Below are 25,651 nucleotides of genomic sequence, written 5' to 3' on the forward strand. Positions count from 1 at the left end.
TTGAACTTGTTTAAGCTGTCTCTACTCGTTTCCGGAGCCGACATACATCATACAAGACTATTCGGAATCGAGACGTTTCTAAGCGCCAATATCAATGTCTAAGTTGAAGGAAAACTACTGGCTGATCTTCGGGGGACAGGGTTCACCGTCTATCTTTTCTCCTGGAGCGTCCGCGATCGCAGAGGAAGACGCTCAGTTGTCTCCTGCTGGCAGCATCCTCTTGTCAAAATGTCATGCAGCTTTTTTGCAAGAGGTTGAGAGTCTGGACGCCGCATCTCAGAAGGATCTTGGCATCAATTTGACGTACTTCTGCTTTCCGCAGAACTTGATCAAGCCGAATGAACGTTATCACGCACACCCAGTGCTTCAAGCAACCACAATCTACCTTTGTCAACTTCTCCACTACCTCGCCCAGTTGCAACGTTCCAATGAACCCTTCGAAGCCTCATTCGACAGAATCAGAGAGACCACGGGCTTCTCTTCGGGTTTCATCACCGCCACCGTTGTTGCCCGATCGTGCAGCCTCGACAACCTCGTAGCAAATGGTGTTGAAGGATTTCGGCTCGCATTTTGGATTGCTTGTCGCTGTCACTTTCGGAGCCTGAACGCCAATTCAAACCGCTCTCCCGATAGCAATGGGGTTAGGGGAAACTTGGATGCAACATGCTCTCTCGTTATCCGCGGTCTCTCATCGGCTCAGGTGGAAGAAAAGCTGTCGAAGCATTGCGCCACGCGGTTTTCCAGCTTGGGCTCATCGTACCAGTCGACTTCACAAAGCCTTCATGTTTCCGCCATCTTAAGTCCCAGCGTTGTGGCTGTCTCTGGTCCCAAAGAGGAACTCGCTGCGTTCGAAGCTGAAGGCGTGTCTGCCTTTGCAACAAAGTTTGCCCATGTACATGGATGGTACCATGGAGGCAATCAACTCGAGGTTGTCGTTGACGAGGTTCTTGAAGATGCTCGACGTCGAGACATTGTTTTCTCTACCTTGTTTGCGCCTATGAAGCCCCTCCGATCAACTTTTGACGGGACATTGATTGACGCATCAAACGTCGACGCGGTCGGTTTTCTGCAACTGCTGGCTCGACATTTGCTTGTTCACTGCGTGAACTGGCACGACACAGCTACTCAGATCACTGCAAGCGTTAGAGAGTTACTGAGGGAGGATTCTGCAGCATGCGTCAAGCTGCTGTCTTTCGGGCCATCGTCTAATTCCTTGTTCCCAATCTTTGACCCTCCTGATGACAGGATAAATTTCATGGAGCTTTCGTCGTTCAAAGCAACTTCGACGACTCATTCAGTTGATGACCATCCGAATAGCATTGCCATCGTTGGGATGAGCGTCAGACTCCCCAACGCTCAGGACAGAAACGAGCTTTGGCAGATGCTCTCCCAAGGAGTTAGTGCTGTACAGGAGGTTCCGGAATCTAGGTTTCAAATCTCCGATTACTACTCCGAGAAACAACCTCATCATTCAAGGACAATGCCCATCAAGCACGGCGCATTCCTCAATGACGCTTTCTCGTAAGTCTCATCGCCTCTCAGCTGCTATCAGCCTTTCTTATGTCCTGGTCTGAACACTTAAGACTTATGAGTATTTGCTCATGTGGAAATGCACCACTCATCGTCGTCTTCTCTGGCAGTCCTGTAATGGTCTCCGGCTTTCACTTTTCAACTAATCAGACCACTAACTTCCGATTTGCACTAGATTCGACAACAGTTTCTTCAACATCTCACCCCGAGAGGCGATTTCCATGGACCCTCAACAACGACTTCTACTTCACGCAGCGCAGGAGGCCCTCGAAGATGCCGGATACGTCGGAGATTCGTCACCATCCTCTCAGAAAGCGACTACCGGTTGCTTCATTGGCCTTGCCACGGGAGACTACACTGACAATCTCCGCAACGACATCGACGTTTTCTACTCTCCTGGAACCCTACGAGCCTTCCATAGCGGAAGGATTTCCTTCTTTCATGGCTTCAGCGGTCCCTCAATTGTTACTGATACGGCATGCTCCTCGTCAATGGTCTCCTTGTACCAGGCTTGTCGAGCCCTGCAGACAGGCGACTGCACCACCGCAATAGCAGGAGGCATAAACGTGATTTCTAGCCCAGATGTAAGTATTTTCACCCCAGATAAACCTAAGAAGGCCTTACTTACACATGTCAGATGTATCTTGGGCTGTCACGAGGCCACTTCCTCAGTCAAACTGGAGGCTGCAAGCCCTTTGATGCGGCTGCAGACGGCTACTGTAGAGCTGAGGGATGCGTCTTGTTTGTCCTTAAGCGGCTTTCAGATGCTGTGGCAGAAAACGACAACATCCACGGCGTTATACGGGATATTATGACGAACCAAAGCGGCAACGCGCAGTCTATCACGCATCCCCACAGCCCAACCCAAATTGACCTGTTACAACGCCTTCTTAACCAAACAAAGGTTGACCCCAGGTCCATTAGTGTCATAGAAGCGCATGGAACAGGTACTCAGGTCAGTTCGCATAGCCAATTCAAGGCAAAATGACAATCAGCTAATATGCTCTTGGACTTCAGGCCGGCGACACTCGCGAGATGGAAAGTCTTCGGCACGTTTTTGGCCCGTATCATTCGGTGACAAATCCTATCGTTGTCAGCTCCATCAAGGGTAACGTAGGCCACTGTGAGGCTGCGTCTGGGGCTGCGAGCTTGGCCAAATTGCTGCTCATGCTGCGTGAAAAGGGGATCCCACCTCAAGCCGGGTTCAACACCATCAACCCGCACTTCTCCGACCTGGAGAACTCTGGATTCGTCATACCGAGACGGATGATTCCTTGGAATCACTCTATTTCAACTCCGAGAAGAGCTATGCTGAGCAACTTCGGCGCTGCCGGATCGAACGCCTCTCTCTTGTTGGAAGAGTGGACCCAGCACTCAAACACGGAGACGCGAACTCGAGACCGGTCCAGCTATGTTTTCCGAATCTCTGCGAAGTCTCAAACTGCCCTTCAAGCGACCGTACAACAATATCTCAAATTCCTCGGAGAAAGCCCTGATCGGTCATTGCTGAAGGACGTCTGTTACACCGCAACTGCACGGCGTCAGGCCTACGATTATCGCATATCCGTTTCATGCAGTTCTGTAGAAGAGCTTCGGTCCAAACTGGAGACTTGCGAGGCTTCGAGCCCCCCTCCTGCCCTGTCTGCGTCGGCCACCGTGTTCTGCTTCTCTGGGCAAGGCGGCTTCTACCGCGGCGTGGGAGCTGAGCTCATGGAAACATTTCCATCCTTCCGGGAGTTTGTGTCGAAGTGCGATTCGATCATCAAAGGGCTGGGGAACGAAAGCATCCTTGGGATGTTCCGCAACGACGCGTCCAACGATCAGTCATTGGGGAAGTCTGAGCGCATGATTGCCGAACAATGTGCCTGTGTCGTACTGGAATTGGCGCTGGCAAGGGTGTTCATGTCATTTGGGATCACTCCAGACTATGTCGTGGGACACAGGTACGTTACTTCGTCGCTCTAACCGTGTAAACTTGCTGATCTCTAGATCTGATTAGTCTTGGAGAGTATGCCGCTTTGTGTATAGCTGGTGCACTTTCATTGGAAGACACTTTACGTGTCGTGTCATCTCGGGCGAAAATGATGGCATTGTACTGCGAGTCAAATGCTTCCGGAATGTTGGCATGCAGCATGTCGCCAGATCGCGCCGGGAATTTGATCTCGACGAACCCCGCCTTGTCGGAGTTGACTGTGGCATGCCTCAACGGCATTGACGACTGTGTGATCGGCGGGCCATTGGACCAAATCAGCGAGTTCCAGGGACACTGCAAGGCGTGGAAGATTAAGACAAAGGTTTTGGACGTTCCGTTTGCTTTCCACACCAAGGCTATGGATCCAATCTTGGACGATCTTGAGGCACTTGGGCGGTCGATCGGCTTTGCGACGCCTACAGTCCCCATCATTTCCAACGTATTCGGATGCTTTTTTCAGGCAGAGCATCTTACTGGAAACTATTTTGCGCTCCACGCAAGGGAGCCGGTGCGCTTTTCGGAAGGTCTGTTGGATTTACAATCAAGCGCCCCGCTTCACAACGCGCTATTCCTCGACATCGGCCCTCATCCCAGCACAATCCCCATGGTTCGGAGCTTGAATCAACATGGCTCCTCCACATATCTCGGAACGTTGCAAAAGAGCCGAAGAGCGTGGGAATCGATCAGTGCGACCCTAGCCAACATATCTCTGCTGAAGATACCTGTCAACTGGCGCGAGGTCTTTGCTGGGACGTCTGCGAGGATGTTGTCCGGTTTACCTGGGCATCCCCTGAAGGGCCCGAAATTCTTCGTCCCTTATCGGGAACAACTCCAGAGTGTTGAACAAGGCGAGACATCATTACCGTCTCTTCGCACAAAGACCAGATTCAACCTATTGCCATGGCTGAAGCCTCAGCCGGCTCCGAGCGATACATTCGTGTTCGAGACGACGTTACAAATTCTGGGTCTCCTCATCTCAGGGCATGACGTCGGGGGAACTGCAATCTGTCCGGCTTCGCTCTTTCATGAGCTTGCTTTGGAGGCAGTCAAGACAGCTATCCCACCACTCGTCAGCCAGACTTTGGTCGTCACAAACATGGTATTTGCCAGTCCTCTGGTCTATAAGCCGTCAAAAGAAGCAAATGTTTCTGTGCACTTGACGAAGCATATGCCAGACGGCGGCGCAGACTTCAAAGTTTCTTCAACTTCAGCTAGCGATCCAACAGAAAACGTTCACTGCACCGGTGTCGTATCCCTACGAGATCAACACGTATTTGACTCTCAGCAGATCAAAGATGCAGCGCTTATGAAGAGACAAAAGCAATACTTTGACACAGTTGGGAAAGAACACAGCAGCATTTTCCGAACTCGGGTGCTGTATGAAGTTGTCTTTCCACGCGTGGTTCGGTACTCTCCCGAATACCAAAGCATACACTATCTCAGAGTGAGCGACTCGAACCTGGAAGGCATTGGGTCGTTCAAACTTCCTCAAGAATCTGGGACGAGCTACGTCTCGCACCCTGTCTTCACGGACTCAATTCTGCACACCGCTGGCTTCATTGCAAACACCGCGGTTAAGGACGAAGATGTGTGCATATGCGCGCGAGTTGACGCAGTGGAGATATCCTATCGTGACATCGATTTTGGAGGCACCTTCCAGATATACTGCAGTCTTCTCGAAGTCAAGGGTGCTTTCCTCGCAGATGCCATCGTCATGGATACTTCCGGGCAAGTAATTGCCGCCGTCAGGGGCATGGAGTTCAGGAGACTTCGTTTGTCTACGTTCCAGCAGATGCTGGCCCGTAAGTCCACCGACGCTGACAATGAGGTTTGCGCTTCATCAGGAGACAATCTCCAAGTTCCAATTGATTTGATAACTCCGAGTACAAGCACCAAAGGCACCAATACCCCCCCTGAGTCACGCACCAAGTCCACCCAAGACGTTGACATGGCACTGAAAAAGACTGTCATGGACGTTGGTGGCTTCTCCATTGAAGACATGGATTACAACAAGCCATTAGACGAGCTGGGGATTGACTCTCTCATGCAGATCGAGATTGCATCCGGACTGGCGCGAGCATTCCCATTCGCAGACAAGATGAATCATCGTACTCTGTCGCAATGCGAAACCTTAGGGTCCTTGGAGATTGCTTTGGGGCTTATGCTACAGTCCTCTGTGGAACCTACTTCCGTTGTAGGAAGCCCCAAGATGGTCAACGAACAGCCTCCCGGTTCACCAACTCCAGCCCCGTTAACCCAGATTTTGTCTGACAGCATCGGGGACAATCCAGTTGCGCTGCACACATCTCACCGGGAAACGACGCCGCTGTGTTTGTTCCATGATGGGAGCGGACAGATCACCACGTACGCCAGGCTAAGGGGTTACGATCGCGATGTATTCGCTTTTTTTGATCCGTCATTCGGGAGCACAAAGAAATGTTACGAAACCATACCTCAGATGGCTGAAGATTACGTGTCTCTCCTGTCAAAGTCTGCGCATTTCCCATTGATGGTCGGCGGTAAGTTCAGCTTTCCAATCACTTGAGCACCAGCTAATCATCAAAGGGTGGTCTTTTGGTGGGGTCGTGGCGTTCGAAGCAGCAAGACAGCTGCTTTCCAAGGGGTTCGAGGTCAAGGGCCTGGTGTTGATCGACTCGCCGAGTCCCGTCAACCACAAGCCACTCCCGAAGGAGATTATTACCAGCATCACAAGATCCAACAGATCAGATGGCCAGCCCCAGGAAGGAAAGCATAATGCTGCACTAGAAGAAGAATTTCAACGGAACGCGTCTCTTCTCGAACGCTACGGTGCAGATCCATCTGCAATGACACGCATGCCAGGCTTGAAAACCGTCATGCTGAGAAGTCAAGACGTTATGGACACTGAGAGTCTTGTGGGTTTGCGTTACGACTGGCTGAGCAATCAGAATGACCGAGATGGTTCCATCGCCGCCTGGGAGAATCTAGTTTGCGGTCACATCAAGGTGCTTCCTATCCCAGGAAATCATTTCGAAGCATTCAGCCCTGCAAACGTTAGTCCTCAACCAACTTTCACAATAACGAACCATCGTAAAGCTAACCGATTTTAGATTGCCGAGACTGGTTCACAACTTTGGAAGGCCTGTCAGCATATTGAAAGTTCCTAGACACAGACGGGCATAATCGTATGAGCGCTTTCCACGCATCGAGACATTTCAGATAGAACAAAACTTTTACATAGACAACAAGCACATTTATCCCAATATAATCCTTGAAGTTGGTGATCATTCGTAGTCTGCTGGAAATTTGTGTTGTTGGAGTTTGCATCAACGTCTAGCAGACAAAACACAAAAGGCTGGTTTTCCTCATTCACCACACTTGCGCCCCTTCGATATATGGTCAAATGATATTACCGTCGATTAGGCAGTACGGTCGTTCTTACTAATCCTCATCTTAATCTCTGAGGACGTCTTGTAAAGATGCCCGAGCGCGTTCGTGTTCATTCCTCATAAAGACATCATCCAGCCACACCCACGCTTGAACTAGTGTTGCATTCCGCTGAGGATCAATTCTTTCTATACTTCGTAGGTTGGAAAGTCAAAGTGAGATCACAACTACATGTATCTATGTCGTTTCAATTCATATCCAAGGCCCCGTATGTCATGAAGTGGTTTGTATAAGTATGCCATGTTGCTATTGCGGCGGATTCAGATAAATTATTTGGGCGACAGTAAAAGTCTCAGGCCTATAACGACATGGACCCACCATCAGCCTTGCCAAATGACTTCTATCAGTCCCGTGGCCGGGCCAAAGTCTGCTGCTTTGGAAATGGGCTTCATGGCTCTTATTTTGAATCTCGGGTCAGCCTGCTTGAACAACTCGATCCACTCAGCTCCCTCTCGCTCGCGACCGTGCCCCTGGGTAAGCATGAGCATGTCGAAAGCCCTGTGTTACAAATGTTGTTAGCTCCGATCCACGAGCACAAGCCAATAACCACACAGAAGGCAAAAACCATACCTGACCATCCGTTCAGCCATTAAAGACATAGTTCCCGGCTCAGGGACCAGGCTGTCTATGACGATGAGTCGACAACCAGGCTTCATCAACGGAATTTGGTTCCTGATGATGCGAACGCAGTAGTGATCCGGCCAGTTGTGGAAACACTGTTTGATCATGTACGCGTCCGCCGCCTGGGTCTGTGGCGTGAAGAAGTCGTACGGCATAAACCTGATCCGACCCTTCAGCTCGGCCGGAACGGCAGCTTCCGCCCCGGCCATCATAGGGGGCAAGTCCTGGACGATGAAGTTGAGATCGGGATACTTGCTCGCCAAGTGTATGGCATCAGCACCCCGCGAGCCACCCACATCAACGACGGTGCCTTTGCCCAGCGAAGCCCACAGCTCCGGGTACACGAGGCTCACTCGCGGGGCACTCTCGGAACGGTTCGCAAAAGACATCATCGCCTTGGCGAACTTCCTCGCAAACTGGGGGTCCTCCTTCATCGCGTCGTATCCGCTTTGCTCTTTACCCTTCAATATGGCCATCGCCGTGTGGCTGGGCTCTTGATCTTTGAACTTTTCGAGAGCATCAACGGTCCTCGCGGCCGTGCCGAAGACATGATCGCCGAGCAGCCAGAGCCCGTCCGCCATGGAAGGTTCCTGGACCAGTCTCTTGGAAGCGAGAGAGTGTGCGACGAAGCCCGGCCGAGGCTCACAGAAAAGACGGTGATAGACCATGGCATAGCGAAGGATACGACGGATGTCTGTCTCATGAACATCGCAGAGATGAGCCAGCTCAGTGAAGCTTATTTCCTTGTCAAGCGGGACCTTGTTTGGGATATCCCATCTCGAGATGGCCTGCAAACTAGTGCCATACGCCTGAGTATGGGGATTGACTAGTCAGCCACGGGTCAAGGGAGATGAAAGCTCGTCGGCCTCTTGACTTACAACAGGTCGAAGAATGGCTGCAGGACCTTGCAAGAGATCAAACAACTCTAAAGTGGACTCTAACACCTTGACACGAGCATTCTCAGCTGATTCTGCGTCGATTTTCAAGTTTGTCGGTCCGTCAGCGTCGAAAGACGGGCTCGGGAGATCATTGGCTTTAAGGTAGGAGTCCACAATCTTGGTGTTGCTGAAGATGGACTCAGCGAGCCGAGAAATGGTCGTGGGGACGGCCATTATCGTTTGATTCTGATTTCAAGAGCAAATTATTGCGCCCGAAATGATCGTAGTAAACAAATTCAATGATCTCTACGTACAGAAACTGCAAGGAAGTGACGTGATATATGAAGCTGCCCTTTCGTCGATGCTCCCTTCGTACACCTGCGCACTCAAGTACAGCCTTGGATTCCAATGGTTCAAGCTGACCTCACGACATTGGTTCTGGCCACAAACGTCGATGCCAAGTGATTCTCACGTCACATATAGAAGAAAGATGCATATTGTCGCTGAAGTAGGCCGAAGAATCGTCGGGGACCAGGGTCCTGGCCTACACAACCCACAAGTCTTCGGCGACTTGTCTCGATGTTACATTGGTCCGTTTTGGGATTTACGAGGTGCCACACACCGCATTTAGGCGGATGCGGCAGGCACATCCGCTCCGTTGACATGCCTCCTCGGCGGCTTTCTGGGAACCGGGAACCCATCTGATCTAAGCCTTATCAGGGACATAGTAGCCCACACCGTGACGGCAGACTCTGGAGGGTGTTCGTAGTAGTAGCTATCGTCCTATGTCCCGATGAGGGGGACAGGCGGCCCGTAGTTGCAGCGCCAAGCGAATCCTTCAGGATTACGCCAAGGAATGACGGCGGCAAAGCATGCGGTAAGTCGACAACCACACGGTGCTCGTCGAATGAGCTTAATCGCCATGTGTTGTTCCTTGGCTGGTAGTCTTAATTTCTGCAGAATGATCGACCCAATGAGACTCTGACATCAGAAACAAATGCCGCCGATGAGCTAATTGACTCAAATTGGCGGTAGCGGACTCCTCTCCTGTGGTCATCAGATGTCTACATGTGATGTGACTCCCCTCCCTGAACCTCCGTATGACTTTATGACTTTGAAGTGTTGTTCAAAGAGGCGTAACCTAAAACTCGATCAAACCATCAAATGACATGGGTCGGACAGGATCGTACCTCGACTAGGGCCGACAGGCTACAGTAAGTGGCGGCTTCAACGCGCGTAATCAAGCAAATCGGCAGCCGTTGCGGACTTGCGATGATGTGGGGGTCCGTCTCTTCGTTCACTTCGTCCCCACGCATCCACATCACCCTGCGCGATGCTGGGCACGTTTCGTCGTCGGCCATTGAAAGGCGAGGTTGTCCGACTCAAGTTGTTGACCGGAGTGGATACGTCGCCATTAGTTCGGCCGTTCTGGAACCAATTGAAGCCCATGGTTGGATCGCTCGCACTTTACGATGGGACGGGTGTATCCGAGCTGCATACGAGAGTAGCGAGTTACCACAGATAGCTTTCTGGGCCGGCTTGGTGGCGATGCGGGCGCTAGGTCACGGCACCCCTGGAGGCTAGACAAACTTGATGGATCACGGAAACAGGTGGGAGGTTGCATTGGCTGAGTGAACCCTGACCGCAGCGAAATCAAAGTCACTAAACACTCTATCAGACCATTCAAACCCGAATTAGCGTTGCCAATGCTGACGTCCTGTCGAGAGTCTGGAACTCCCACGTCGGCAGCGGAGTCTTCGTTGTTAATTACCGATATGTGTCCCGATTTCATGTGTGATGTGCCCCCAACGATCCTACAGTGATCAGTAGCTATCGTAATACACACCCGACTCTCGCCTCTCACCACAGACACCGACGCCGATTTCCACTTCCGATGGTTGGGGCCTCAAACCAGACTACCGGGCCCGTTCGGGCATCATGCGATCGTTGCCACCAAGACAAAGTGAGGTGTGACTTTGACGGAGCCTTGGTTTGCCACCGATGCCAGCAAAGGAACATCGTGTGTAAGCGCAGCCGGCCAATGCCAATGGGCCGCGCTAGGGGCTCGAAACACAAACCGCGACTGCAGCTGGATCGGGAAAGACCCGAGGGAATGCATGATGCGACTATCCTGGACTGTCCGGTCGAACTTTCGTCGCTCCTGTTCGCGAATTCCGAGTAAGTCTCCGCGCGTTTGACGAAGCCCTCGGACGAGAGATGGCGGTTTTCCTTAGATATTGACACACCTGATCAGGGACAGTTCTGGAGGTGGCGTTGCGTCGGGAGAGAATTACTTCCTGGGCACCTTGACACCAAGTCAGAGTAGCTCCCATGCTTCGGACTTGAGATATGATAATTCGAGGAAACATCCTCTTGACTGTCAAGAGCAAGAATACGGCCTTACGGAGGCCAACAGTCTGGAACGACTCCAACCGAATCACTATCCTAGTCCTCGCAGTTGCCCATGCGACGAGGTGTTGGGGGAAATACTTGCCGCCAGACCGCTGGCCAGCACGCATAATCCGAAGGCCACTTCAGCCTCATTTGAGCAGATAATGAATTGGAATAAGAGCGCTCTGGGTGGTCTTCGACGCATTGTGGCCTGCAACAAAACCCACGGGAGCCAGCTGGCTTCCCGGTTTCTTCTGCTCGCCCAAGTAATATTATCCATGTGCGATGAAGCGTGGTGGAGTTGGTGTGAGCCTACATATCACACGCGGGTTGACAATACTTCTGAGGACTTCCGCCAAGGCTGGGAGACAGGAATCGAAAGTCATGCGATTGACCAGGAAGATGTTCCATTCCTGCGGACCCAACTGGTTTCATTGCTTGTCCAGAAGTTAGTAAAGGTCCTGAATCAGACGGAGCTGATTGGTGACGAGGGGGACTTGGATCGCTTGAATATCGAAGTCTTGCAGGAATCGGCATGGAGACTAATCAGGAAACTAGAGCGTAGGGGAACATAAACACATGGTGTATGTAGAGTACCACCAATCATGAAGCGTAGTCCCAGGGGACAGAGCTTGTTCAGACTAGTTTAGAGAGCGCCGGCTAGAATGAAGATTGTTAAACTGGCCTGTAAGCGGGGCTGTCAATATGGCTGCCTCTGACGGCGTGAGGGTCCGAGACAACACGAATGCTGATGTCTGACTGTGTCAAAAGCACGGAAGGCTCCGAAGATGCATCGGCGACTTGAAAGGCCAAGAAACGTTGGCGGTGCCAAGCCACCGAGTCTTAGGGGTTCCTCCGTGCAACCAGGTGTTCGGTTCGCCTGATACCGCGTGCCTGGTCGTCTTGCAAGGATCGATGACAGGCTTCGTGTTCATCCGATGTTGTTATCGCATTAGACTATGTCAATATTGATGTTGTCCATGTCTCGAGTTTCTCTGACTATATTGATACGAAATATCTCCCATCAAACCAGAAAGTTGGTTGAACAATACCTACATTGATACCTTTTGACCTTTGCTGCCTTCAGCGCATCATACAGCATGGCGTCGGATCAACTCTTGTTTTTTGGTGACCAGACTGTCGAAACTGGTCCCTTCCTGCGCGACCTTTCCCAGAAAGCGAAATCCTCGAGGAATCTTCAGAAGTTCCTCCTCGATGCAGGCAACAACCTCCGGACACATGTGTCGACCCTCGAGGAAGGTGTCAGGAAGTTAATACCAGAATTTCACACCGTCGCGGAGCTCGCAGAGGCCCGAAGCGATCCGGCTGCGCAAGCAATCTTGTCACCGGTCCTGCTCTGCATAGCACAGCTCGGCGATCTCATTCAGTAAGTGGTGGATTCAGACAACTGGTTTCTAGAGGAAACTGCTAAAGCCTTTTGCGCTCCCAGCCGCACTGAGAAGACCCCAAGCCTCCTCCAATCTAGCAGCGATGTCCCAGGTCCAGCACGACACTTGGTTGGCTTCTGTACAGGACTTTTGCCCGCCGCAGTTGCTGCAGCTTCGACTAGCCTGGCCGATGCCACAAGGCTTTCTCAAGAGATTGTGTTGCTTTCGATCAGGCTTGGACTTCATGCGTACCGTCGCTCCGTGGCTATAGAAGCCATATCCGGAGTTTGGTCAGTAGTCGTCCTTGGGCAAGACGCCACACAGCTACGCTCAAAGATAGATGATTTCCATCAGAACCAAGCAAGTTTCCCTCGTCATTGAATGAGCACATCTCTAACGTGACTGCGTAGTCAACCTTCGCCCACAGGCACATTTACGTCAGTTCGGAATCGCGATCCACGTTGACTCTCAGCGGACCTCCGTCTGTCTTGCAGTCCTTCCTGTCCTCCACGGCAATGTACGGTGTACGGAGCACATCCCTTCCCATATATACCGCCTTCCATGCGTCCCATCTCGCCGCTCCAGATGTTGGCGCAATAATCGGTACTTCACCTGTGTTCACTACCAGGATTCCTCAAGGGACTACGCTCTTCTCGCCGACCACTGGATCTGCCTACGACGGCGAGACTCTGTACGAGTTCCTGCGACAAGCTCTTCATGACATCTTCCAAGAAAAGCTCTTGCCGTCAAAAACCCTCGATTCAGCTCTTCATCGTTCGTCGGGCTCGAAGCTTTCGGTTCACGTGTTCGGCCCTTCTAACGCGGGAGGCTTCCTGGAGAAGTCCCTCGCTGCGTCCGGATTCAAAGATGCGAAGGTCCAATTATCTGAGATTGCCGAGACTGGTGAACCCCAGGATGCCATTGCCATTGTTGGCATGTCTGGTAGATTTCCTGGTGGTGACAACCTCCAGGCCTTCTGGGATATTCTTGTGCAAGGGAAAGACCTCCACAAAAAGGTGAGAAAGACGTCGAGCTTTCCGTTGCACCTCTGAGTATTATGTATTGACGGCTTCTGCTTCCATTGCACAGGTGCCCAAAGATCGCTTCGACGTTAACCTTCACTGCGATCCAACCGGCAAGACCCCGAACTCCACCCTCTCTGCTTTCGGGTGCTTCTTGGACAAACCAGGTTACTTCGACAACCTCATGTTCAACATGTCTCCCCGCGAAGCTGCTCAGACGGATCCATGCCAGCGGCTGCTGCTGATGGCAGCGTACGAAGCACTCGAGACAGCCGGCTACAGATACGACGCCAAGCCGGATCGAGGCAACGTCGGGTCCTTCGTAGGGCTTACGACGGATGACTGGCGAGAGTACAACATCAGCCAGGAAATCGACATGTATTTTGTCACAGGTGGTCTTCGTTCGTTTGGCTCGGGAAGACTGAACTACTTCTTCAAGCTCGAGGGGCCTTCGTATGTCCTCGACACCGCTTGTTCTTCCAGCGCGGCATCCATTGAGCTGGCCTGCGCTTCGCTCCTTGGTCGTGACTGCGACATGGCTTTGGCTGGTGGAGCCAACGTCATGACCGGTCCGAATCTCTGGGCAGGCCTCAGCCGAGCTGGCTTCGTCTCCCCTACGGGCTCCTGCAAGACTTTCGACGAGACCGCCGATGGCTACTGTCGCGGGGAGGGTGTTGGCATTATTGTTCTCAAGCGTTTGGAGGATGCGATCCAAGCGGGAGATAACATCCAGGGCGTCATCAGGGGTATCGCGACGAACCACTCGGCGAACGCCCTGTCCATCACGCAGCCTCACGGCCCGACGCAGAAGAAACTATACAACCAGGTTTTGCGTAAAGCCAATCTGACACCCGACCAAATCCAATACGTCGAGATGCATGGAACCGGAACCCAGGCTGGGGACGTTACCGAGATGAACTCGGTCGTGTCAACGTTTGCATCCGGTCGCGAACCTACGAACCCTCTCTACGTTGGCGGCATCAAAGCCAATGTCGGTCATGGCGAAGCAGTACGTATATCTCAAACCCTTTCCATAAGTTCAAAGCGTGCTAACTTCTGCTTTCTAGGCAGCTGGCGTTACTTCTGTTATCAAGGCACTGATGATGTTCCGGGAGAATGCCATACCTCCTCACGCTGGGATCAAAACCAGAATCAACAGCAAATTTCCCCCGCTGGAGAAAGCTAACATTCACATTGCTCGCGAATTGAAACCTTTCATGACCGACAAAGAACCAAGAAGAATCATGATTGGCAACTTCGGCGCGACTGTAAGTTTTGGGTTTCATCAATCTTTGTGTTATTGAATGTGGCACTAATAGCTACGCACAGGGTGGCAATACTTGCATGGTTATCGAAGAGCCGCCTCGAAGGTCTATCATTGGCAAGGATCCTCGCAACGTCCAAGTTGTTACAGTTTCGGCAAAAACCCGATCTTCACTCAGAGGCAACAAACAACGGCTCCTCGACTACCTTGTCAGGTATCCGAACTTAGGACTCGAGAACATCGCGTACACTCTGACCGCACGGAGGTCCCATCAGCCTCTGCGCTCATCCTTCTGCGCATCGAGTGTACAAGGCCTCATCAAGGCACTTTCCTCAGACCTTGGCAGGACCACCGACGTCGTCAACAGCGTCGGCCAGGGCTCCATTGTGTTCGTCTTTCCGGGACAAGGGGTCAAGTTCTTCGGCCTTGCGAAGAATCTTTATGGTTCATGCCCGCAATTGCAGCAGTCGATCTTGGAACTCAACAACATCGCCAAGACCCTGGGCCTGCCGCCGTTCATCGATCTCATTCTCAGAGAACAGTCGAACGGAGCCAGCCCAACGCGCACACATCTCGCCATCGTGGCTCTGGAGATTGCAATCGCTCAGCTTCTCAAGTCGTGGGGCATTGTTCCCAATGCCGTACTCGGCCACAGCTTGGGCGAGTATGCGGCCCTCTGTACAGCAGGTGTGCTGACGGTCGCCGATACTCTTCTCCTCGTCGGTCGGCGGGCTCAGTTGGTTGAGAAGCTGTGTGTGAAAGACACCCATGGTATGTTGGCGATCAGTGCACCTGCGCAGAAGGTCCAGACTCTCATCGACGAGACCCCCGGGGCGGGCATCGCCATCGCCTGCTTCAACAGCCCCATGTCGGTTGTTGTCAACGGTAAAATGGAGGCCTTGGAACGCTTCCGCACGACGCTGAGAGAAGGCAATTCGATCAAGTCGACCTACTTATCGACTCCTTACGCATTCCATTCAGCCCAGCTCAACCCCATGCTCGACGCCTACCAGACCGTGGCCAAGTCTGCCCAGTTCTGTAAACCATCCATTCCGGTGGTCTCGACTCTTCTTGGGCGGGTGGTCGACAAGGACGGTGTCTTCTCGGCCTCTTATCTGGCCGAGCAGACTCGCAAACCGGTTCGTTTTGAAACGGCGATCACGGCGGCTCGTGATGCTGGATACATCACCAACAACACCCTGATTGTGGAGGCCGGGCCCGGCGCTATGTGTCTTTCAATGGCAAAGTCCACACTCGCTGCCCCCTGCAAGCTTCTTCCGGCGTTGCAATCCGGGAGCTCTACTTGGGAGGCTCTTTCTCAAATTGTCGCGGAAGCTTACACGAGTGGCGTCTCCGTGGACTGGGCAGAGTTCCATCGTCCTTACAAGCCCAGCTTGTCCGTCTTGGACCTCCCGACATACCATTTCGACCTCAAGGACTTCTGGATCCAGTACCGCGGTGGCGTTGCAGCCCTCGAAAGAGACATGAAGGCAAAGTCCTTGCAGGGTTCCCAGAGTCCCGGACAGGCGTCCTTGGGCACTTGCTTGCACCGTCTCGAGTCCGAAGACATCGCAAAGGACAACGGCACGGTCGAGTTTTCGGTCGACCTCCAGGAGCCGTCTTTGCGCAAGTTGATCGATGGTCACAACGTCGTCGGCATCGCACTCACGCCCAGCGGCGTTTATCAAGAGATGGCTTGGAGCGCAGCCCGTCATCTGCACGGTCGTATGAGCCCGGGTGGTTCAGATGCGCAGATGGTTTTGCAGAAACTTGACATCTTCTCGCCCCTTTTCCTGGCGCAGTCGACGAGCCCGCAGATCGTCACGGTCCGCGCAACCACCAAGACAGGGTCCAACACCTTCGTCGTCACCGTCAGCTCGGACAAGGACCACTCGCGCTGCGAGCTTGTCATTGCACCTCCCCACCAGACGCAGAAGGACGAATGGAAAGCTCGACGAGCCCTAGTCGCGCCGAGATCCGCCGAGCTCATGCAGCCCGCATCTCAACATCCCGTGTACCGGCTGTTCAAGCAGATGGTGTACAAGATCTTCTCTCCCATCACGGACTACTCGAGCGAATACTGGTCCATCAACGAGGTGTTCATCGACCAGTCTTTTACCGAGGCTGCATTCAAACTGGATCTGCGCGAGACTCCGGCCGGGTCGTCTTTCACCTACGACCCCTGCTGGCTGGACAGCATCGCCCAAACCGCTGGCTTCCTGCTCAACTCCAATGCGTCCAATCCGGCAGACGTGGTTTACATGTCTACCGGTTGCGATGCCTTGAAGCTCAGCAACGAGCTGACAGGCGGGAGGCAGTACCTCTGTTACGTCCGCGCGGAGATTTCGGACAACAGCAGCAGTGTGGTCTGTGAAACGACCGTCTTTGACGAGACCAGTGCCGTTGCCATCGGCGAGGGTCTCAAGTTCAAGCGGGTGAGAAAAGACCGCCTCCGCCAACTGCTTGGCTTGCCTTCGGCAATACAATCCGATCAGGTCAAGAACAAGGCTGCCCCGCCAGAGAAGAAGATTGCTGTCGAGAAGGGAGTCAAGCAGCCCCGAGTGACCAGTGACTCCACCGATAAGCCAACCGCAAAGGTCTCCCGTCGCGAAACTTCGGACCACGAGCAACTCTCCGCCGTACTGAAGGTTATCAGTGCCGAGGTCGGGACTCAGCTGGAGGACGTGGAGAACCACACCACACTGGAGGACTTGGGCGTCGACTCCCTCCTCACGGTCGCCATCACCTCCAGACTGAAGTCGGAGCAGAACATCGAACTGCCTGCATCCCTCATCGCCGGCCCGACCACGATAGCAGAGCTCATTGCCTACTTTGAGGATTCGACGGCGGATATCGTTGACGAGCCCACCGACGAGAGCGGCGCCTCTACCCAGGATTCGCCATCGTCCGCTATCTCGACTCCGCCGACTTTGCCAGTCGCCGATTCCCCGATATCTGGCATCCCAGGCCTCGAGGGTGTCGACATGAAGGACATTCTTCTTTCTGTCATCGCCAAGGAGAGCGGGCTCGATCCGAGCGAGATTGGCATGGACACCTCTCTCGCTGATATCGGCGTCGACTCTCTCATGAGCATTGCCATTATCGGAGCCGTGAAGGAGCAGACTGGAACCGAGCTCCCGGCTTCTCTTCTCGCGGACTGCGCGACCGTATCGCAAGTTGTCCGCACTATTGCCAGTGACAATTCCCAAGGTCCGTGATATCCCTCAAATTCCCCCGTCACCATCTGCAAAGGCTCACTCTCGCTAGACGACTCCACCCTTTTTCCGTCAGAGGAACTTCTTCCCCAAGTGGTCCTTCGGCAGGTGAAGCCATTTAACCCTGAAGAGTACCACAGCAACGTCGTCCTCCTCCAGGGCCAGCCGCAGAGTCAACAACGCCTGTTCCTCATCACAGACGGCTCCGGTTCGGCAGCGGTCTACCTCCACCTCCCCAAGCTAGCTCCGAACCTGACAGTCTACGCGCTTGAAGCGCCTTTTCTGGGCAGAGCGTCTGAGTTCACGGGCAGCATGGAGCAGATCGGGTCCATCTACGCGCGCGCCATCCGCTCCGTGCAGCCCCACGGGCCCTACATGATCGGCGGCTTCTCCGTGGGCGGCATGTTCGCCTACGAGACCCTGCGCCAGCTCGTTGAGGGCGGCGAGGAGATCCACAGCTTCCTCGTCTTCGACGCCGCGTGTCCGAAGAAGCTGCAGGGCATCCCGGACGTGACCGTCGAGGTCTGCGAGATGACGGGCATCTTCGACAGCATTTCCGAGACGGACAAGCGGAGGCCCCTGACGCTCGAGCAGAAGACGTACGTCGCGGGCTGCGTCAAGTGCGTCATGAACTACGACCCGGTGCCCCTCCCGGCGCATGCCAGGCCGGTGCACACGTTCATCATCTGGGCCCGGAACGGGTTCTTCGACAAGCTGTCTGACAAGGTCATCGAGGCGGACAAGATCCTGACGGCCAAGAGTGGCCTACAGAAGGAGGCTAACCCGGACTGGATGGAGTGGTTGACCGTGGAGCGTAGTTCGTTTGGTCCTAGAGGTTGGGATAGGTTGGTCGGGGATGTCGAGACGTTTGTCGTCGACGGTGATCATTTCTCCATCATGATGCGTCCAAGGGTAAGAACCCCCCCACCCCCGAGACTTTCGCACCAATCTTGTAAAATGGTTGACTAACACCAACGGCACTCAGATCACCAACGAAACGGGACCTCTGGTGCAGAAGTTGGCCAAGAAAATGGTATCGACGCTGAACAAACCTCGGCAACTAACGCAAGTTGCCGAGTCCCCCGCAGCGCTTCAAAAGATTCGAGACACGTTCAAGAACTCGACTGATCTCGTCCTCGGCTTCTCCGACGAGGCAGGATGCTCTGGGTTCTGGGACGAGGTGTTCCCTACCCAGCAACAGTTGGTCCTCGCCTTCGTCACCGAATCGCTGGCCCGGATGGGCTGCAACCTAGACGCGCTGGCGCCCGAAGAGGCTCTGGAAATCACCAACACTCTCCCCAAGCACCAAAATCTGCTCCAGATCATCTACCAAATCCTCCAAGACGGCGGTCTGGTCAAGTCCCAGCACGGCAGGTTCCTCCGAACCTACCAGCCCGTCGACAAGACACCCTCGTGGGCGATCTACAACCAGCTCATCCGAGACCACCCCCTCCACAACAGCGAGCACGAACTCCTCCAAGTCGCGGGCTCCAAGCTGGCCGAGTGCCTCACGGGGGCGATCGAGCCGCTCAGCCTCATCTTCGGCAAGAGCCGCGGCCTGCTTCAGGAGTTCTACACCAACGCGCCCATGTTCGTGGCCGCGTCCAAGTTCGCCTGCGAGATCATCGGGCGCGCGTTCGCGGGTGTTACGTCCCGCGTCGAGATCCTCGAGGTCGGCGCCGGCCTCGGCGGTACGACAAAGTACGTGCTCGACAAGCTCGTCGAGAACGCGGTCCCCTTCACGTACACGTACACGGACATCTCGTCCTCCTTCCTGGCCGAGGCGAAGAAGAGGTACGCCCACCTGCCCCCGGGCAGCGTCGAGTTCGTGCCACTGGACATCGAGAAGACGCCCCCCGAGAAGCTGTGCGGGCGGTTCCACGCTGTGCTGTCGTCCAACTGCGTCCACGCCACCAGGAGCCTCGCGGCGTCCTGCGGCAACATCCGCAAGCTGCTCCGCCCCGGGGGCTTCGTGGTTCTCGTCGAGTTCACGACGAGGCTGTCGTGGTTGGATCTGGTGTTTGGGCTGCTCGAGGGGTGGTGGCGCTTCGACGACGGACGTACGCATTGCTTGGCTGATGAGCACTTGTGGGAGTCGACGCTGAAGGCTGTTGGTTTCGAGAACGTGCTCTGGTCGGACGCTGAAGGGAACGATAAGCCGAATCCTCAAACTCTCGTGGCTTTTTGAGGTTTGACGTACACGAAACCAAGCTCTGGTTAAAATAATTCTATTATGTAAATTAATTGCGAAACTGTAATCCTTTCTTTTTCGATCCGCTACAGCACGAATTAGATTGACACATTTTCTGTCTCACACAATTTTGCCAGACTCGAACCTTGGCTTGCCCCGCGAAATCGTTTCCGAGTCTCCCAAAGATTACCATAGAAGTGAATTGAAAGTTGCTATGAGAGAAATTGTTCTTCACATTGCCGTGGTCGGCGCATTTCCATGGGGATGGACACAGAAGCGCCCGGTTGTACTAGGAGGGCATCAGATAGACGTAGACAACGCCCAGGAGATCGCTGCTTCCCTGTAGAGTGGCGTAAATTGGAAGGCCCAAGTAATAGCGTGTAAGGGATAAGAGGCATTTAGACCCCGACGTCTTATTTGTCACCCGGTTTTCTGGAGAATGAAAGCCCCAACAGAGCCATTTTCCGCGGTTTCCCTGCCCTCTTCCACTCAGAATGTGGGTTGAATACCATTGTAATCTCAGCGCTTATTGGAACACTCGGACGTTGAAGAAGATCCTGAATAATACGAACCCATGATTGAAGGACTTGAAGTCATGCCCTGGGAATGGACAAATTTGCCAGTTTAACATTTGTTACGCTCGCTCAAGACCTTCTAGAATGTCGCCATAGGTCTGGTGAGTGCGTTCTGGGACTCACACGGCCTAGAAATATCAACGTCGTCGCGGCAGATTTCAAGACTCGAATTGGAAGGGGTTGTGGGTGGCTGCCGTTTTGTTGTCTGAGTCTCATATTAGAAGTTGGCAACGCCGTCTGTAGAGTGTAGACGTCAACGACTTGGTGACCATGCCTGCGAAAACGGAGCGAGCGGGACCGTTCCCTGTTTACCGTCCCTCATCCTCGCTGTTATCCAGTTATCCCACTGCGTATATTTCCGTTACCAGAGGGCCTAACGACGTCTTCATCACAATAAAGGCATGCTGTTGATGTTGTCAGACTGGGTTTTGTGGACACAGACGCCTTCCTAGTCATTATGTCGGTTTCAATTGACCCTAAGGCCGTGCCATCCACGCCTGCCAGTACGCCTGTCATGCCGGCGACTGGAAACCATGACATTGAGGGATGGCAATCTATTGACGGTGCACTTTCATCGCCATCCAGGTGGTCACCTAGATCTCCCCAGTGGCTGTCTCGCGGGTCCATCACTGGGACTCGCTTTGAGTCGACTTCTTCTGACGTCACCGGGGGAAAGCCAGGCAGAACCGTTCCAAATGCGTGGATGACCATTTTGAGGATAGGGGCATAGGTATTACTTTTGATCAGTGTGGTTGGTGCCTTGTTCATATTTAACCCGGCTGTTAACATGACATCTAGCGGGTAAAACACGTCAGTGCTGATGTAGACTCCCCGGGATTTTGTTCTTTGATCATTTGCTTCATACTGATCACGGATATGGAATGTATCTTTCCCCCAGTGAACGGTCTCGTGCAATTTTTATCACGTACATCTTGAATATTTGCCAATTACACTATCATGATGCCTACTAGAATACTACATTCCTCCTCTAAGCTGTAAACAAATGATGCTAATCAGGCCTTGGTTGTGATGATAATCCTCTTGTAACGTCTAATTGGGTGTGGCCCTTTCTTCGTGCGAACTTGCAAGACCACCTGCCATTCTTTGCCATCCGTGAAGGCGCTATCTTCAACCGACACCTCAACCCTTGAACCAAGCGTGACATTCGCAAATCCAGCTTCGTTCAGAGAGAGCACGCCGTTTGTACCAGAGGGTGAGGCGAGTGGCTGAATGAAAAGGCCACTTGGTTGCGGCGGGTACACCTGTGCTGCAGGATACTCAAACCATTCAAAATCGAGCTGGCTCAGAACCTCAGGATGATCGGCGTCACATGTGCTTTCTCCATCCAATATGATGGACTGATTGGCCTTGAGGTCGAATCGTAAAACTTCAGGGCCTGCAGAACCATTCACACTGACCAGAGGCGGATGAGCTACGGCGCTGACGCTCTGGTTCAGGGTCCATTGCATCCGCGCGGCAAAGTCGTCCTGCATAGCGTCTCTCCAGCGCCAGATCGTCGCCTGAATACTCGAGTATGAAGTCCCATCAGACAATGTGAGGGCATCCAACGAGTTTCCATACCAGTTGATGCCGTCGACGTCGACCACCTGAGAGTATCGGCCTCCCCAACCGCCCAGTTCCGGCTGCTCGGTTGCAGAAAGACCATTTTGAATGAGCCACAGGAAGCTTGGTGTATCGCCTTCCATGTTAAACTCGATCAAGGGATAGGTTGCGCCCAGAGGCCCAACGCGGATGTTCGGGGTGATCCACTCGTCTGTGATCTTGGTGGTGTTTGCCAGTCCGTTGGCGTTGGTATTGACTCCCGTCCAAGTCGCGTCGCCGAATTCCAGGAAACCATGCATGCTAGAAATGTAAAAGATGTCTGGCCACTGAGACTGAATCCATGTGCCAGTGCCGTCTTGATCTGAGATTGCATAGACCCTGAGTCGAGACCGCAGCAGCGCAGCATCACTTGGGGATTTCTCTGCGTGTATGTGCTGAAGAGCCTGAGCAAGAGTGTTGGCGCCACCCCAAAGGCTCACGTGTAGGGGATTTGACGACTCCTCGAGCTTCTCGATGAGCAGTTTTGCGCCTTCGCTGAGTGTGGAATTCAAAGCTTCCATTCCGTAAACCTGACCACGGCATAATTAGTCAGATCGTTCTCTTCCTCAGAAAGCTGCTTGGGAATGGAACACTAACCGTGGGTCCGGATGCAACGAGGGATAATAGCTCGTCGGAGCTCTTAAACTGAAAGTCCGCAGAGACATGCTGATTGAGGTTGCCAACAACCATGCCGTACGCGCTGACGATTTTCTTCATCTCTTCGGGATGTGTAGTATTCCTCAAAAAGAACGATGTTGTCGCGCAAAGCCCGCGAATGTCAATTTGGTTTGAATACACAAGCAGGCGAACCAGTGACATGGAGTCATCTGGCTCGTTCAGGATGTCGGAGAGGATGAAGACGCGCGGTTTCGAGAATGAAGAAGGATTGCCGCATTGAATCGACTCGGCGCTAACCGTGGGTGTGATGTCTTGTGCCCAGAGGAATGCAGAGAGCAGACACAACAGCGGAGTGCGAAACATCTTGTGAAGCTGGCAAGAGAACGTTGTGTGTATGGAGAGACCGAGAGACGAGCTACCAAGGACGTGGAACGCACACACTCTCGTAAATTTATACGACCAGACACTTTGGGCAGCCCATTCTCCCGTAATAAGATAGCTCTGCGCTGATGATAAAAGCCGGCTTGCTACAAATTGGGAAATCACAGGCATCCATAACCCACCGGCTTCTTCAAGGGCAAGTCGAGCTTTGCCTAGCTGTAGTCACTTCCGCTATCTGAGGTGGTATCCCGTCGGCTCAGGAACCAACAACCAAGTAGTCCGAGCCGACTTGTTGCTCATCTATTGCACTGAACACCAGCTGCGGGAAGAAATGACTGCATCATCTCTTGGAAGAGGAAATTACTTTCACTGCCGTAGTCCACGTGGACCGGGATTCATGTGCCTAATGTTTCCACTTCAGGAAACATGTTTGCGAAAGATCCTGGGGAGCGGCTGGGGACCCCGCGGTTTAGCATGCAGATGCGATCTCACTCCCCCAGACTGTGGAGAAGTCGGAGGTAATATGGCCGACGTTGTGTTGATCGCTCTCGGGTTTTCCGACGAATCATGGAATAGCCGGCCGGCAGTTTCAACGGCTCTTGTTCAGCAAGCTAACAAACATCGGTTGATTGGTAGGCAGTTTTATTAGAAATTCATGCTTAGGTCAAATCCTTTTTTCTTTTGAAGTAGGCTTTGGGCAGTTTCTCGCCCGCCGCAACCAACGTCACCTGCAGAGTTGGTATTCCGAGAACTGCTTTACAGCGCCGAAGTTCGAACCTGCGCATATGCATTATTGCTAATTATCTCGTGGGCTACGTTGATTTGTCTCATTTTACTTCATGCGTAGATGACTCAAAAACTTAAGATCCGTCAAGCTCTCGCATTTCAGCATGTCTGTCTCAATCCTCGGTGAAGAGGCTCGGTGTATGTTGCTGTCACCAATCGGCCCGCGTCCATACAGGGCTAGCAGCTCGCGCTCGACCTCGGCATGTCCATTTCGGGTAGCAGTGGAGTTGTCCTTAGTCAGCTTCTTGGCGAAAGAAAAGGATTTCGCTTGGGACAGAATTTATCTCCATCTATGATTTCAATGTCGACGTCGAACAACATCCAGGAAGCAGACGTTGAAGTGCGCAGAATGGCTGGAAACAAGGCGGGTGCAGACGATGCGTCTACGCGCTCAGTGGGGCCCCGAGTCGTGTACTTGACGCTGTACAACACTGTTTTCGCGTGCCTATGGGCGTCTATCTTCATCAGCACCGTTGCCAACGTCCCCCACGGCAAATTTGCCATTTTCCAGGCCACAGAGCCACGGGCGAGATGGGTTCAGACGTTCACGTTGATTGAGGTGGTGCATGCTGCTGTCGGTGAGTGATCTGGGGAGACGAGCCGGGACGAGGTTTCAATGAGCTATTTTCTGACAAGTGCCATCGGCTAGGTCTTGTGAAGTCGCCCGTAGGCACGACGGCACTCCAAGTTGTTGCCCGTACTATCATTGTCTGGATGGTGTGGTTCAGCTTCCCGGAGAGCACCGCGTCATCTAACGCATACCTCGCGCTTGTACTCGCGTGGTCCGTTGCAGATTTCGTTCGCTATGCGTACCTGACTCTGAATCTTCATGGCAAAGCAACATCTAGCCTCATCTGGCTAAGGTAAACACACCTGCATCTGTAATCTAGGACTTGAAAAGTTCTCATGTTGACCACTTTGGCTTAGGTACTCCCTCTTTTATCCACTGTACCCCATTGGAATTGCGTCTGAATGGTGGCTATTGTACAAGGCCATTGAACCAGGTCGTCAAGTCAGCACCGCTATCCCGCCAATCTTCACCTTCTGCCTGTGCCTGTATATCCCTGGTACGTCATTTGGTGGCCTAATTCCTTGAGAGTCTTTCATCTAACATTGGTGAAGGGTCTTACACGATGTACACGTATATGATCAAGCAAAGAAAGAAGACTCTCTCCAAGGCTTTGAAGGCCCAATGAGATGTCGAGTGTGGCTCATATGACTTATCTTCAAGTTCCGAACCTACACTTCTACTGCAGAGCTTTTTCCACAGAAATCTCCTTCATAGCTTCAGATTTAGCACAAAGTCGTAGCTCCCATAAGTACTACTACAGACACAACTGGCGGTGATAACCACCTATACAAACGCGAATACGAATACGCATCACAAACCTGCGGTGTGCCTGTACAATCTAAGGTGAACAGCAACGGTTGAAGACCCCGGCCTTGTGATGTGACGGTGCGACGTAAGGCGAGATTTTGGCACGCCCACTCGGGCTGTTCAATTTCTCAACTGCTCCCGCTGACTAACAAAACCCCTGACACAAGTCTGGTCTTGCCACAGTCAATAGCTCATAACAGACTCAGCAAGTGCGAGTATATGGAGTTCGCGCATGAATCATGTGCACAGATTACAAATGGGCATTCGCGTATCGATCACGTACCTGGTTTCCAATGTTTGATGTCAACTGAGGACGAGCTCTGGCCATCGGAGAATTCATGCCGGGAGCTACAGGTTGCCGTCGGCCGGTCCAGGCTGGATGCAACTTAGATGCAAGTATTGATCATCATACC

The 25,651-nt window shown here is 52.9% G+C and overlaps 4 protein-coding genes across 4 annotated transcripts; 2 read left to right on the plus strand and 2 right to left on the minus strand.

The window, feature by feature from the left end:
- Positions 1-94: 94 nt before the first annotated feature.
- On the plus strand, positions 95-19,895 carry GCG54_00012073 (Non-reducing polyketide synthase terA; the record flags this gene model as incomplete). The annotated part of the gene is made up of 15 exons (XM_045411961.1): positions 95-1,521; positions 1,706-2,114; positions 2,168-2,485; positions 2,548-3,473; positions 3,530-5,304; positions 5,401-6,021; positions 6,068-6,534; positions 11,955-12,205; positions 12,269-12,496; positions 12,634-13,222; positions 13,296-14,237; positions 14,296-14,496; positions 14,558-17,702; positions 17,745-18,619; positions 18,693-19,895. 15 exons carry the CDS (start codon positions 95-97, stop codon positions 19,893-19,895), a joined length of 13,377 nt encoding a protein of 4,458 aa, XP_045263745.1.
- Positions 7,249-8,661, minus strand: GCG54_00012074 (O-methyltransferase bik3; the record flags this gene model as incomplete). The annotated part of the gene is made up of 3 exons (XM_045411962.1): positions 7,249-7,426; positions 7,499-8,358; positions 8,428-8,661. The coding sequence occupies 3 exons, from the start codon at positions 8,659-8,661 to the stop codon at positions 7,249-7,251; spliced, it is 1,272 nt and encodes a 423-aa protein (XP_045263746.1).
- A 1,591-nt stretch (positions 19,896-21,486) lies between the features above and the next one.
- On the minus strand, positions 21,487-23,056 carry GCG54_00012075 (uncharacterized protein; the record flags this gene model as incomplete). Its single annotated transcript, XM_045411963.1, has 2 exons — positions 21,487-22,605; positions 22,673-23,056. The coding sequence occupies 2 exons, from the start codon at positions 23,054-23,056 to the stop codon at positions 21,487-21,489; spliced, it is 1,503 nt and encodes a 500-aa protein (XP_045263747.1).
- Positions 23,057-24,209: 1,153 nt separating this feature from the next.
- On the plus strand, positions 24,210-25,056 carry GCG54_00012076 (Very-long-chain (3R)-3-hydroxyacyl-CoA dehydratase hpo-8; the record flags this gene model as incomplete). Its single annotated transcript, XM_045411964.1, has 4 exons — positions 24,210-24,438; positions 24,510-24,723; positions 24,788-24,927; positions 24,983-25,056. 4 exons carry the CDS (start codon positions 24,210-24,212, stop codon positions 25,054-25,056), a joined length of 657 nt encoding a protein of 218 aa, XP_045263748.1.
- Between the last annotated feature and the right edge of the window lie 595 nt (positions 25,057-25,651).

This window comes from Colletotrichum gloeosporioides (assembly GCF_011800055.1).
Source record: "Colletotrichum gloeosporioides strain Lc1 chromosome Unknown consensus_49, whole genome shotgun sequence".
NCBI classification, from domain to species: domain Eukaryota; kingdom Fungi; phylum Ascomycota; class Sordariomycetes; order Glomerellales; family Glomerellaceae; genus Colletotrichum; species Colletotrichum gloeosporioides.